The 13354-nt window shown below is 59.3% G+C and overlaps 2 protein-coding genes across 6 annotated transcripts; one reads left to right on the forward strand and one right to left on the reverse strand.

The window, feature by feature from the left end:
- Positions 1-2735: 2735 nt before the first annotated feature.
- On the forward strand, positions 2736-6481 carry Polr2j (RNA polymerase II subunit J). The gene is made up of 4 exons (XM_027952893.3): positions 2736-2857; positions 4273-4362; positions 5503-5677; positions 6253-6481. Exons 1-4 carry the CDS (start codon positions 2805-2807, stop codon positions 6286-6288), a joined length of 354 nt encoding a protein of 117 aa, XP_027808694.1. The 5' UTR covers positions 2736-2804; the 3' UTR covers positions 6289-6481.
- A 229-nt stretch (positions 6482-6710) lies between these two features.
- Positions 6711-13286, reverse strand: Lrwd1 (leucine rich repeats and WD repeat domain containing 1). Of its 5 annotated transcripts, XM_071605766.1 has the most exons (16): positions 13054-13130; positions 12699-12840; positions 12325-12559; positions 12126-12242; positions 11643-11783; positions 11314-11418; positions 10595-10717; positions 10406-10520; positions 9935-10044; positions 9592-9799; positions 9021-9093; positions 8793-8933; positions 7599-7690; positions 7277-7432; positions 7084-7196; positions 6711-6959 (listed from the first exon to the last, which is right to left on the reverse strand). In XM_071605766.1, the coding sequence occupies exons 2-16, from the start codon at positions 12776-12778 to the stop codon at positions 6819-6821; spliced, it is 1950 nt and encodes a 649-aa protein (XP_071461867.1). In that variant the 5' UTR covers positions 12779-12840; positions 13054-13130; the 3' UTR covers positions 6711-6818. The 5 variants fall into 5 exon arrangements, with proteins under 5 accessions (XP_071461867.1, XP_071461868.1, XP_027808690.2 ...); XM_071605767.1 differs by lacking the exon at positions 12699-12840 and having other exon boundaries at positions 12126-12203; positions 13054-13286; XM_027952889.2 differs by lacking the exon at positions 12699-12840 and having other exon boundaries at positions 13054-13285.
- Between the last annotated feature and the right edge of the window lie 68 nt (positions 13287-13354).

The raw sequence follows: 13354 nt of genomic DNA on the forward strand, positions 1-13354 counted from the left end.
ATGTCCTGGTGACTTTGCTCAGGGTGAGGAGAAGGTCCTGAACCACTATCCAAGGCCTTCAGCCCACATTGGCAGGTGGCCACCTTCACTCTCAGACACCAGATGCCAAAGGTCAACCATTTCTGGCCCCGCAGGGTTTATCTTACGCCTTCCTTCCCAGAGGCCCAGGCCGTTCCTGCTGTCACGAAGTGTGAATGAGGTCCCGTCCCTGTGTCATGGGAGCAGAGGTTCCTCAGGCAGAGTCCCTGGCATTCTGGGAACTTGTGCCTTTGGTTGGTTCATCCCTCTCAGGCCCCACCAGTCCCCTCTCCCAGGGGTTGCCCACGAGGACCCCCCCATTGCCTGTGTGTGGCAATGACAACTGGCCTCTGGATCACAGCAGCATTGGTCCTGGGGTGCTGGAGTGACAAGGGACCGGGCCCCTGTCATCATCTTGCCCCACTCCACATGCCCATGCGCCCTTCCTGTGCTGCCCTGTTCCAGGGCCACAGGCTGCTGCTGTTGTGGGCAGCCCAGGTGCAGGGTGGGAGGAGCCTTCCTGCCTAAAGGGCAGAGAAGCCCCTGAGGCCTCCGGGTAGGACTCAGTGGACATTCCCTGCCCCAAGGCTGCCCCACTGTATAGCCTCTGCCATCCCAGCACTGGCTGCTGGCTGCAGCCGCCAATATGCAGGAGCCTTCGAGTGGGCACCGTTCCAACATTTTACCTGCGCCAATTCAGTTACATATTCCACCTGTCAGCCTGTTAGCAGCTCTGTGTTTTTTAAGCCATCAGGCAAATGCAGTAATTTTCCCAAGATCATAAAATAAGGACACATGGAGGGAAGAGTTGGGCATTCAGTTAGAAGTTCAAATGAATGTTTAAAACCACATTCAGAAGTCAGGGGTGGTGGCACATGCCTGTGATCCCAGTGACTCCCAAGGTTGAGGCAGGAAGAATACACGTTGGAGGCCAGTCTCAGCAATTTGATGATTGCACCTCCTGTTTCATAAAAAGGAGGTGGGTAACCAGGCACAGTGTCACACGCCTGTCATCCCAGTGGCTCAGGAGACTGAGGTAGAATGATTGCGAGTTCAAAGCCAGCCTCAGCAAAAGCAAGCAACTCAATGAGACCCTGTCTCTAAAAAAAATACAAAATAGGGCTGGGGGCTGAGGCTGTAGCTCAGTGGTAAAGTGCTTGTCTCGCATGTGTGAGGCACTGGGTTCGGTCCTCAGCACCACATAAAAATACAAAAACATACTGTGTGTTCATCTACAACTAAATAAATATTTTAAAAAATAGGGCTGGGGATGTGGCTCAGTGGCTGAGTGCCCCTGAGTTCAATCCCCAGTAGCCCCCGAAAAAAAGGGGTGAGTGGGTTAGCCCCTGGGTTCAATCTCCAGTACCAAAAACAAAACAAAATAACAAAAAAAAGCAAATATAGAATGAACATGCATTAAAGATCTGCCGTAGCAACAGAAAAAAAATGCCCAATGAAGCCTGTTCATGGAGCATTTTTGAGAAGCTGTGCATTTTTTTAAAAAAATATTTTTTTAGTTATACACATTAGTTAGCACAATATCTTTATTTTGCTTATTTTTAGTGGTGCTGAGGATCAAACCCAGTGCCTCACATGTGTGAGGTAAGTGCTCTGCCACTAAGCCATGACCTTAGCCCAAGATGTGCATTTTTAAAAATATTTATTTTTTAGTTGTAGTTGGACACAATACCTTTATTTATTTATTTTTATGTGGCACTGAGGATTGAACCCAGGGCCTCACACCTGCTAGGTGAGCGCTCTGCAGCTGAGCCACAACCCCACCGCCCCCATTTTGAGAGATGAAATGCTCAGCATCTTCAGCCAAACTTTACCATGCGACCCAGAGGGTGGGGGTCACCAGTCAGGGAATCCTTGCCCTCACCGGCTTGACTTCATCACCACTCAGAAGCCCCACCCAATTGGCCTGGAGAGTTAGGGTCCTGTTCATTGCCTCTTGGATTGGATATCACCCAGGCACAGTGACATTTGGTCACTCCAGGGCTCAAGTGGGAAATGGAAGTAGTGGTACCAGCTCCGGATTCCCGTGGGGGCTTCAGGGCTGCTGCCAAGCTGTTAGGGCTCAGTAGCTCACCTGGAACTCCTGTTGCTTCAAACAGCGCAGGTAGGGCCTTTATACTAAACGGAGTCTGCAAAAATATTAACGCATTCAACCAGGGGATGACGCACTTACCCCACCAAGCGCCTGGCATTCTTACGTCAGTGTGCACCTGCCTCCTCCCCCAGTCCTTCCCCGACTGATCCTGCTAACTAGAAGCCAGTGACAACCCTGCCAGGGGTCTTGCAGCATTCTGCACTGGGAGGTTTGGCAGAGGGCTTCTTTATACACATCCTTCTAGCTAGGATACTTCCTTAGGACCAGCACTCCTCACCCTCCACTGGCAGCCACAACTTCCCCCTACCCCATTGGCTCCATTCTGTCACCCTCCAGAACACGTTTCCAAAGAGATGAAGGGGTGTGGAGAGACCAGAGGTGCCCATCTCGGATTCCTGCTTAGCCTGGACCAAGATGTCATGGTAGAACCAGAGCAGTCCCCAGCTGTCAGAGCGCGTGTGAGCAGTCTGGATTGACGCATGCGCAGAGCTCGCGGCCTCTCTCGGGCGTGCGTGCGCCTGCGCGAGGTCCTCCGGTCCGACAGGGGGCAGTGTGCCGGACTTACGCGGGGTGGCAGCGCCGGCGTGACCCGGAAGAGGTCACGTTATAAGGCGCTGGCGGCGGCGGCGGCGGCGGTAGCCGCTTTGAGTGTGGGCCCGGCTGCAGCGCCAGGATGAACGCCCCGCCGGCCTTCGAGTCGTTCTTGCTCTTCGAGGGCGAGAAGAAGTAAGCGGAGAGGGCGGGCGGGGCTCGCGGGCAGCGCCCATCGCCTCGGTCCCTGCGGGTCTGGGGCTTCTCCTGCCGGGCGCGGGGGACGGGAGCAGCTTTTGCAGCAGCTCTTGCTTGCCCCGCTTAAGGCAGCCCTGCGAGGCCGTGGCGAGTGCACCCATTTGCAGAGGAGGGAAGTGAGGCCTAGGGAAGTTGAGTCACTTGCACCGGGCTTGCAGGAATTGGTGGGGTCTACTATAGTCGAACCCCGCGTCTGGCTCCTAAGTCCTTTTCCTTAGGGACCTGGCAGCCGACGCGTCTCCCACCCGCCACCTCCACCTTCCGTGGGGCAGCCACAGCGATGGCTCTAAAGCTGCTGTGTGGCATTGCCGGTGTGGAACCTGCAGTGAGTGCCCGTTGCTGGCAGGTTGGAGGCCAGTGGTCAGCCAGCCAGGGCTTGGCTCCTGGAGCCCCCGGTGTGGCCTGATCTGGCTGGAGGCCCAGTTTCGTTACCTTGCAAGTGGACTTCCTGCTATTTTTTGTCATAGAATTTTCTCTTAGGCTTACACGAAGTAATTTGTGCAAATCGCTGAGCCTTAGCCCTTGAAGACTGAAGCCTTAGCCCTTCTTGTGCTTGTTTTGGTCCCAGGGGTTTAACCAGGGGCTCTCTATCACTGAGCTGCATCCCCAGCCCTTCATTGTTTTGAGACAGTGTCTTGCTATGTTCCCAGGCCGGCCTCGGACTTACAGTCCTCCTTGGTTGCTGGGACTACAGGTGCGTGCCAGCGCCCTGAGCCTTCTCTTTCTTAAGAGGCTGGTGTGTGTGGTCCCATGGTCTAGCCCTTGTCGGCCACTTCAGCCTTCCTTTAGGCAGAGACTCGACTGGGGAACCATCTTGTCCCCCTAGGAGAGACTGGCAATGTCTGGAAACATTTCTGGTTGTCACAGGGGTTGCTGCTGACATCTAGTCGGTAGAAGCCAGGGATGCCCTTAAGGTCACAGTGTACAAAATAGTTCCCCACGGGAAACAAAGCTGTTGTTTTGCGTCTGCGGAGTGCTGGCTTAGCCAGACAGGGCAGCTGGGGCTGGGGGTTGGCGCAGCCCCTCTCTAGCATGTGTGGGCCCTGGCAATCAGTGTTCGGCTGACACGGGTGTGTGTGTGTGTGTGGTGGGGGGGAGGGCCCTGGGTCACTGTACTGTCGTGAGTCAGGAGGGATTTTTGTTTTGTTTCTGTACTGCTGGGGATGGAACCCAGGCCTTGCACATGCTAGGCAAGCGCTCTACACCGGGCCGTCCAGCCCTCAGAGCAGTTTCTCTGGGGTGAAGAGATGGAGAAAGGCTCTCAGAGGAGGCAGGACCTGGCCTGCCTGGAAGGGCAGGGTTTAGACTTGGGGAGCTCCTGCCCCTCAACTGTTGCTTCTGCCTCTTTCTAGGATCACCATTAACAAGGACACCAAAGTGCCCAATGCCTGTTTGTTCACCATCAATAAAGAAGACCACACGCTAGGAAACATCATCAAATCGTAAGTTCCAGGACAGGGGCCTTCAGGGGTGGTTAACGGAGCTTTTGGGGCCAAGCACAAGTCCCCTGAGATCCCTTTGTCTCTCTGAACTACAGGAAGTCCTCATCTCTTGCCTGAATGCCGCCATCCTAGTGCTCTGCTCCCAGGGCGAGCTGACCCGGGTCTGCTCACATAAGGCCTGTTTCTCTATCTATTTATCGCAGGAAAGCAGGGCTACTTATGCTGATGAGCACTGAGAGGTGGCCAGGGTTAGCTCCCCCCACCCCACCCCTACTAGTGACAGTGACCTCAGTGACAGAGGTCACTGAATAGTCCAAGATGTAGAGGCAGAGACTGACTGCCGTGGAACAAGGGGAAGTGAAGAGATGTTGTGTGGGTCTCCAGTGCCTGCCGTGGGCACCCCACATTGGCCACACCAGTGAAACTCCAGCTAGGTAGGGGGTCAGAGGTAGGTGGTGAGAGGGGACAGGGGAGCTATGCTTTTCCCAGTCTGGCATGTTGGAGGCTGTGGGCAGCAGTGACCCTGGTCCTGGTGCACAAGGTATGGGGATGCCCGTCTCCTGATGACCCCTTCCCTAAGCCAGGACAGCAGGGCACCCAGCTTTTCCAGGGCCTGCTGCTCCCTTGCTGCGTGAGCCCAGTGTCCCCCTGCGCAGAGGCCTCCCTTGTGCTCAGGCTTGGCCAGGAGCGCTCTGGAGCTCCGTGGTGCCAGTGCAGAGCCCTGTAGCCCCATGGAGCAGGCCAGTGTGCAGGGACTGCTTCCTGTCACCAGCAGCTGGGAGCCTGAACTCCTTCCCCTGCTGACTGGTTTGTTGTTCCAGGGCCCTTTTAGGACCAGGCCCAGGGTTTGTGTGTCCTGGCGCCTGGCTGGATATTCAGTTTAGGGAGGTCTCTCTGCTGGCAGGGCTGGGTCCCTGTCTTAACAGAAATCTCAGGAATCCAGAGCCCAGCCAGAGTCCTTGAATCCTACTGGATGCAGGATGTGTGTTGGGGATCCCATGTGGCATATCTTGAGTGTCTATTTTACTCGAAGATTTCTGGGAAAAGAAATGGCGTGGCTAGAAAGCTGGTAAGTCCCAGGCTAGGGCCCAAAGGCCACTAGGCTCTGCCTGCCTCATGCCATCTGCTCCTGTTTCTCAGACAGCTGCTGAAGGACCCACAGGTGCTGTTTGCTGGCTACAAAGTGCCCCACCCCTTGGAGCACAAGATCATCATCCGTGTGCAGACCACGCCGGACTACAGCCCCCAGGAGGCCTTCACCAACGCCATCACAGACCTCATCAGCGAGCTCTCCCTGCTGGAAGAGCGGTTCCGGGTGAGGTTGTGGGTGCTGGTGGAGCTGTTCCCTGGCCCACACCCAGGGTGCCCCAGGGCTGTTTCCTGGGAGGCTTCTGGTGGGAGGCATCGGGGAGCAGGGACTTCCCCCACCTCCCCAGGTGCTCTGACCAGGGCTGTGGGAACTTTCCTTAGTGCCCAGTCTCCTGCGCTCTTGTGGTCCCCATGGGCCCAGGGGACCTGCTGCCCCTGGAAACTGTTCTTGTGTCTCCTCTGCTGCTGGGCAGCTGGTGCGTAAGGCCTGTCTGCCTCCAGGTGCTGCCAAGGGGCAGTTCATCCCAAGTGGGGCCGTCCCACCACAGTCTAGGACAGTTTAGACAGGGAAAGAGCCGCAGCATTCGAGGTCCCCCTTATCTGCAGGGTGTGTGGCCACTGGGCCCAGCAGTGGCAGCATGTGCTGCCTCTCCCCCTCCTCCTGTGTGCAGTACAGCCTGGGCTGCGCTGGGGAGAAGGGCCATGGCCTGAGTTCCTTGGTGGACCCTGTGCAGGTTGTTAGACCTGTTTCCGGCAGCCTGGCCAGTCCGGCTGAGGGGCTGCTTTCTTCCTTTTCCCCAGGTGGCCATCAAAGACAAGCAAGAGGGGATTGAATAGAAGGGTCAGAAAACACCTGCTCCTCCTGCAAGCCCAGCTCCAGCCTCCACTGTACCCTCCTCTGTAGGCATCGCAGAGGACCATGGCCAGGCCCAGCTGTGGCTCCTGGCAGCTTCCTCGAGACCTTCCCTGACACTGAGGTGTCCTGTACATAGACTGTTTTAGCTTCCTAATAAAGTATGACATTCAAGGACCCAGATGTAGTGGAGGTGACTTCACAGCAGGTAGTCTGGCAGACAACCTGTTCTGGACACTCGGGCCACTCCTGAGTGGACTGGCCCAGAGGCCCCGACTTCTGTCTGGGGGCTGCTGGACGGCACTGAGCAGAAGCGGGCTGGGAAAACGTGCGCACATCCATGAACCTGTCTTGGAAGCCCAGCTGCTGGGTCTGCGTCACTGCAAACAGTGCTCGAGGCGCCATGTGGAAATCGAGAATTTAATAAAGACACTATCAAAACGCCCCCCTCCAGCCCCGAGCTAAATAAGTTTAGCCGTGTCCCTGGTGCGCTGCGTCCGGGGAGCCTGCCGGGCTAGCATCTCCTCCAGACAGCTATGATGTTGGAGTCCGTCAGAGCCGTGAGGTAGGTCAAGTCACTATTGGCCACCACAGTGTTCACCATGGTCTTGGTCACCGGCTGCCCAAGTGCTAAGGGCTGAGGCCATTTAAGGATCTGGTGGGACCAGAGAGAGGGCTGGGTTCCTGCTTCCAGACACCAGCCCCACACACTGCCAGCCCAGCCTGGAGGAGGCGGGGCCTGGATGGCACCCATGGGGACGGCACCCTTGGGATGGTACCTGCACAGGGGCCTGTGGGGCTGCCAGCTGTGGAGGCGGCTGCTTTAGGATGTGCTCCACATCATAGATCCACACGCTGCCCTCCTCATCTCCGCAGAGCACGACTCCCTTCTCTGCCAGGACAGAGGGGCCTCAGGTGAGAGTCAGTGGGGGCAGGGCTCCAAGAAGCAGGGGTGGGGGCAGGGGGACTCACCAGGGCAGGTGCTGAGCGAGAAGTAGGCCAGCTCCGTGGATGACCACTGCAGCTGGGCCAGGACCACCACAGCCACCGGGGACTGGCTGCCTCGGCCCGCCCATGTCTGGCTCCAGCTCCACAGGCAGATAGTGCCCAGGCCACTCCCCTTGGAGGCTGTGGTGAAGGCAGAATGGAGACCTGTGCCCAGGCTGCCCCTTGCCGCTCTCCCGCTCCCCACGTGGGATGCCTCAGAAGCCCTTGGACCTGAGCCCAGCCCAAGGATAAGTGACCCACCCATATGGGTCCCAGAGGCCAGGCTGTCCTGCCCGGGCTCACTCACCCACGACATCCTCATTCACAAACGCCAGCCCATCCACTCTCCGCCCGGGTGCCTGGGAGCCCGCAGAGAAGACGAACTCCACCTCGCACACCCTGCAGGATGGCAGACGGTGCCAGTGGCTGGCTCTAGCATGCAGAGCCGCCTGTCTGCCCTGGTCAGCCAGCCACCTGGGCCCCGGCCTGGGGGAGGCTGGGAGATGCAGCCCCAAACGGCACTCTTGGCCACCGAGAGGCTCAGCGTCACTCTGAAGGGGGCCAACTTCTGGTGCCCCAGGCCACAGGGAGTGGGCGCCCAGAGGCACAAGGGGTAGGATGGGTGGGCTGTGTGGCTGGGCCTCTGGGCCCAGGTGCCAAGCTGGGAAGGTGTCTCGGGCCATATGCCAGGACCTGGGGTGGGGCTGCTCTGACCCTGAGGACAGGGGAGTGGCTCACATGAGTGGGGTCACTGTGTGCCTGCCCAGTCCTGCAGAGGCCAGCCAAAAAGCACCTAACTAGGGACAGGCCTGAGCCGTGGCAGAGGGGACAAGAAGGCACCAACACACCTGAGCATATGGGACAGGCAGACGTGGCACAAGGAAGTGAGAGGTAGCCAGTGCTACTCCAGGTGTGCAGGGGGAGCTGGATGGGAGCAGTGGAGCCCACGGCCACCACTAGCACTTAGCTGGACATGCCACACCCTTTGCCTTGGCCTCCACTGGCCCTCTGCGCACGCCGTCCCTCCAGGCAACCTCTCCCCTGCCTGGTCCTTGTAGGCTGCCTGCCGCTCGTCTCCTTGGCAGAGTGCCCTGGCTGACTCCGTGAGGACATCCCCTCCCAATTATTCTTCTTTTGGAGCTGACACCACCCTTTGTGGGGCTGTCACTGGCCACCTTTGTGAGGCCTGTCTCCCTGCAAGGCTGTGTCCCAAGGCAGGAACCCGTGCTGTGCACTGTCCCAGGAGTTTTCCAGTTGACACTGATGCGCCACCTCCCTGCCCTGCACTAGCCCTGGGGTTCAAGTCGTTGTCTCCTTTCTATGGACAAGGACATTACACTAATAAGAAGGTCACACTGCTGAGCAGCAGGACCTGGGCTCAAATCAGTTGGTCACAGTATGGTGAGGAGCGCCCCGACGTCTCTAAGGCTGCCAAGGGCAGGGGCATGCTGGGCACCCAGTCCTAGGGCCTGGCTTTCCAGGCATCCCTGCCGGGCCTCACCTCCTCTTTTGGGGCTGGTCCAGCCGCACGTCCCAGCAGCAGCAGCCCCCCTCACAGCCGGCCAACAGGTAGGCATCCGGGCAGGGGGCGACGGGGCAGAGGCGCAGCGGGATGGAGGTGGAGTCCAGTGTGAGCAGCTGGCTGCCAGCAGGTGAGGGGCAGCATGAGTCCGGAGCCCTGTGTGACCTGCTGGCCACTGCTCCCTCCCCAGGCCACCTGCAGGCTCACCTGGCCTGGAACTCATAGTCACGGTTGGGCACCCCAATGTCCCAGAGGATGATCCGCTTGTCATAGGAGGCCGCTGAGGAGGGAATGGGAAGGGGAGAGCAGCCCTGAGGGGCCCTGTGCCCTCCTGCAGGCTGCGTCCCAGGCTGAGACCAGGGTCCCCAGGTCAGCCCTTCAGAGGGGGGAGTGGGACTGTGGCCAGGAAATGGGACTTGGCCAACGGTCCCACCGTCCTGCTGAGTTCCGTGTACCCAGCACCGCAGCCGTCTCCTGCCACTCCTTCACCACCTCTGCTGGGTTCACCCTGAGGGCCAGCAGTGCCCACCCAGGTCACTGACAGAGCAGGGGCCCAGGTTTCCAGGAAACTCCAAGGCCACAGAGCAGGTTGGGCATAAGATCGGATCCAGAGCCCAGTCAGTTAACCATGAAGCCATGTCAGCGCCACAGCTGAACTCAAGGCCCAGGGAACCCAGCAGCCACCAACTCCCTACCATCCCAGGGAGGGGACACATGAGGCCATCAGGGCAGCAGCCTGGGATGTGGGGAAGCCCTGGGTCAGGGGAGAGGGTCTTACTGAACAGGTGGGTCTCATGGATGGGACTGAAGCAGAGGGTGGCGATGGCCTTCTTGTGGGCCCGGATGACCCCGCAGCAGAAACCCGCCCGCACGTGCAGCAGCCGGACCAGGCCACGCAGGCCTGCGGCCGCCAGAACATTCCAACGCTTCTTGTGGCCTGCCTGCGTGACCACTGTCAGGGCTGTCCAGGCCACTGAGAAGAACTCCTGGAGGAGGCGGGGAAGCGGTCACTGAGCAGTTACAGTGTGAACATGCCGCAGCGCCAGGCCTGGGGGCCTGCGTGAGGACAAGGTCGGGAGGACTGAGAACCCCACACTTGGCCCGGCAGCCTTGGCACTCACCTCGCCAGGCGCCTTGTACTTGTGAAGCACGATGCCCGTCTGGCAGTCTATCACGCAAACTGCCTCCCCGCCACACGTGGCCACCGTCTGGGAGGTGGCCCCGGAGTGCCCTGTTTCAAGGGGTCATCTGAGTGAAAACTTTTGCCGTAAGCCCTTCCCTGCAGCTCCCTCTTCCCAGCCTATAAAACGTATTTTTTTTGGTGGCACTGGGGATTAAACCCAGGGGTACTTTACCACTGAGCTGTATCCCCAGCCCTTTTTATTTGAGACAGGGTCTTGCTCAATTACGGAGGCTGGCTTTGAACTTGCCATCCTCCTGCCTAGCCTCCAGGGGGATTACAGGTGTGTACCACAGTGCCGTTTTTCCCGACTGCCCCCTCTATTCAGGGATGGCCCCCCGCCATGGCCCTGCTGGGAGTGCGCATGGTGTGGCTCTGCTCCGGTGGCCCTCCTCCCTCTCCCGAGACGCACCCTCCTCCCAGGCTGGCTCGAAGGCACAGGCCCACAGCTGGGTCTTCAGGTCCTGAGGGCTGTTGTTCCTGCTGTGGCACTGCAGGAAGTGTAGGGGCTCCAGCTGCAGGGCAGGCTGTGGGGACACAAGGCGTCATGGCTACCCGCTCCTGCTCCCCTAACACGTCACCCCTGGACCTGGCTTCTCACCTGGCTGCTGTCGGGGCCTGAGGGGCCGCCCTCCATCTGGGCTGATGGGGAGTTACAAGCCCGCTTGGTGGAAGGAAGGTTGAGTGGGACATCATCTGGCCGTTTCAAGGACATCAGCCTGGCCTGTGGAGGGGGCCTGGTGACCACAGGTGCACCTGCCTGGGGCTTTCTTCCTCCCGACCACCGACAGACTGCGTGCTCTTGAGGGCACAGGAGGCAAGGGCTGCTCCAGGTCACGGAGGAGTCTGCTCAGTGTTATGGTTTGGGTGTTCAATTGGTCACCCACAAGTCCGTCACAGTCACTGCTCATGACGCCACTGGGAGGTGGGGCCCAGTGGAAGGCAGGTCACTGGTGGCATGCCTCTGAAGGGGACATCAGCCCCCTGGTCCCTTCCTCCCTGCCTTCTGACCATCATGACGTGATCAGGGTTCCTCCACCACATGTGCTAGCCATAATATACTGTGCTGCCACAGACCCCAAGTGATGAGACCAAGTGACTATGGATTGAAGAAACTGTGAGCCAAAATAAACCTTTCCTCCTTGCAAGCTGATTATCTCAGGCACTTTGTCACAGTGACAGAAAGCTCTCTGACAGCTTGGGCACAGGCAGGAGTCTCCTGGGCTCCTGTGAGGGCCCTCTTGATTTCCAGTAGCTTTCCCAGGGACTGAGGGTCAAGGCAGGTCCTTGGCCCCAGGAGCCCCATGGAGTCACACTCACCCTGGGCTTGTAGGTAGCTGTAGTTTCCTGGGGCCTCTTTGGGACGTCTGCCTCATGCACCTGGGTCCCACCGGAGGCTACCAATTCCTCAGAGATCATCCGAACCTGGGCAGGGCCAGGCCTTCAGGAAGCTGGGCACGGTCCTGAATGCCCCAAGCCCTTCACCAGACACCAGGTCAAAGGGAGCTGGGCCTCTGGGAAAGGGCCTCTGCAGCTGCTGTCCCTGACCCGCCCCGCTCCCCACAGTCACCAGCCACTCAAGGACAGACACCTCCAAGGCAGTGAGAGCCAGGGAAACTGACCCCTGGCACCACGGGGTGAATACATACTCGCCACTGGGTGAACTCGCGGAGGGAGTCCGGGCCATAGCACACGTCCTTGACGGCGGACTTCACGAAGTCAGCCTGGGCTTTCTTGGTCTCCTTTCCAGGGCCCAGTGCAGCCATGAACTTCTCCCAGTGAGCTGTGACCTGGTAGGGAGGAACCAAATCCAAGCCCAGCCCCTCCCACCATATCACAGGCATCTTTACCCCCTACCAGGAGCCTCTCAAAGGCACCAGCACAAAGCAAGGAAGACTGGCCCAAACCTGCTTGGCCCAGTTGGTCCCGGCCTCCCTCACTGTGCCCCGCCTGCACACCTGCTGGGCAGGACCTCCAAAGACAGAAGCAGAGCTGCAGCCAGGCACAGAGTAACATGCCAGGCAGTCCAGGCGAGGAGACCCTAAAACCCAGCTCAGTGTCCTCTTCTGTCACTCCTTCAATGCCCCCCACTGCTCCCAAGCACGCCTAGATAAACTTCTCCCTGCCTTTACCCTGTTGGTCAGTTCCCGGTTCAGATTCTCCATCTGAGTGCAAGTGGAGGACGCATCCTTGCCATTGACCTTGCGTAGCTTGGGCAGGAGAAAAGAGACTTTGAGATTGTCACTGACCTAAGAGATGAAGGAATAGTGGAGTCTGAACACCATGGAGTCCCGACACAGGGGCATGGGACTGGTGGGAGACCCCACTTACCGTCAGGAAGGGGTTGCCCTCCAGGCTAAGCTCCTCCAGCTGCGGGAACTGGCTTAAGGCAGTGACATCCCCCAGCTGGTTGTTGGCACAGCGGAGGATGCGCAGGTGCGGCAGGCCCAGGTTGGGCGGCAGGGCCTCCAGCAGGTTGTAGGAGAGGTCAAGTTCCTGCAGCTGCTTCAGGCGGCTCAGGAGCTTCGGGTCCAGGTGCTCAGAGAGCAGGTTCAGCCGTGACAGGCTGCGTGGGGGCAGAGGGAAGGCTGCTCAGGGAACAGCAGGCCTCCTACACCACACCCAAGTGCCCAGGCCGCCGCGGAAAGGGTTTCACCTGATATTTCTTGTGCATGCACGGAAATTTAAAAAAACCTTATAGCTACTTTAGAACCCGGGGCTGCTGTCGTCCTCGGGACGCTTTTCCTGATCCTCTGGGAGCTCCTCTGTGCTTTTCTCTAAACATCTCAGCGGGTGGCGCAACACTCTCCTTCTGCCCTCGGCAGGGGTAGAGCCTCTCGGGCCCACCTGGCACACACGCAGGGCAGCAAAGGTCCCGTGCGCCTCTTAGGACGTTTGGCGCGTGATGAGACTCCGCCAGGGCCAGGGGACGATAACGGAGACAGGCAGCGGGAGGGGAGGGGCCCTGGCCTTTCTTCCCGCCCCCGAGAGACGTGGGCGACCCGGGGGGCTGCGGGACCCCCGCGCACGCGGACACAGCCTCCCCCGCCCGGCTCTTACTCCAGGCTCCTGATCTTCCCCAACCGGTCGCTCTTGGGTCGCCCGCGTTGCATGAGCAGCCGCGCCGTGAGGGGGCCCATGGCGAGCGGGCGCGGCCCGCGCTGGCCCCCTCGGTCTCCTGGAGTCCGGCGGAGCCCGGGATGCCCGCCGTCAGGAGCTCCTGTTCGCCGTTGCCGAGCCCAGGAGGTGGCGCCGCGCAAGTCCCGGGACAGCGACCACCGGAAGGAAGCGGAGCCGAGGCCGAGTGCAGGCGCGGACTACAACTCCCAGCGGGCCCCGCGCCGCGCATGCGCGCTGTTCG

This window comes from Marmota flaviventris, chromosome 19 (assembly GCF_047511675.1).
Source record: "Marmota flaviventris isolate mMarFla1 chromosome 19, mMarFla1.hap1, whole genome shotgun sequence".
NCBI classification, from domain to species: Eukaryota; Metazoa; Chordata; class Mammalia; order Rodentia; family Sciuridae; genus Marmota; species Marmota flaviventris.

Excerpts from the sequence above, each read along its gene's own strand:
- Lrwd1 (XM_027952889.2), bottom strand. The coding sequence starts at position 13,133 with ATGGGCCCCCTCACGGCGCGGCTGCTCATGCAACGCGGGCGACCCAAG. Across the intron at positions 7,433-7,598 it reads TGTGAATGAGGATGTCGTGG|CCTCCAAGGGGAGTGGCCTG; the intron begins GTGAGTGAGCCC and ends CCTTCACCACAG. Across the intron at positions 6,960-7,083 it reads CCCCACAGGCCCCTGTGCAG|ATCCTTAAATGGCCTCAGCC; the intron begins GTACCATCCCAA and ends TGGTCCCACCAG.
- Polr2j (XM_027952893.3), top strand. The coding sequence starts at position 2,805 with ATGAACGCCCCGCCGGCCTTCGAGTCGTTCTTGCTCTTCGAGGGCGAG. Across the intron at positions 4,363-5,502 it reads CTAGGAAACATCATCAAATC|ACAGCTGCTGAAGGACCCAC; the intron begins GTAAGTTCCAGG and ends CCTGTTTCTCAG. Across the intron at positions 5,678-6,252 it reads TGCTGGAAGAGCGGTTCCGG|GTGGCCATCAAAGACAAGCA; the intron begins GTGAGGTTGTGG and ends CCTTTTCCCCAG.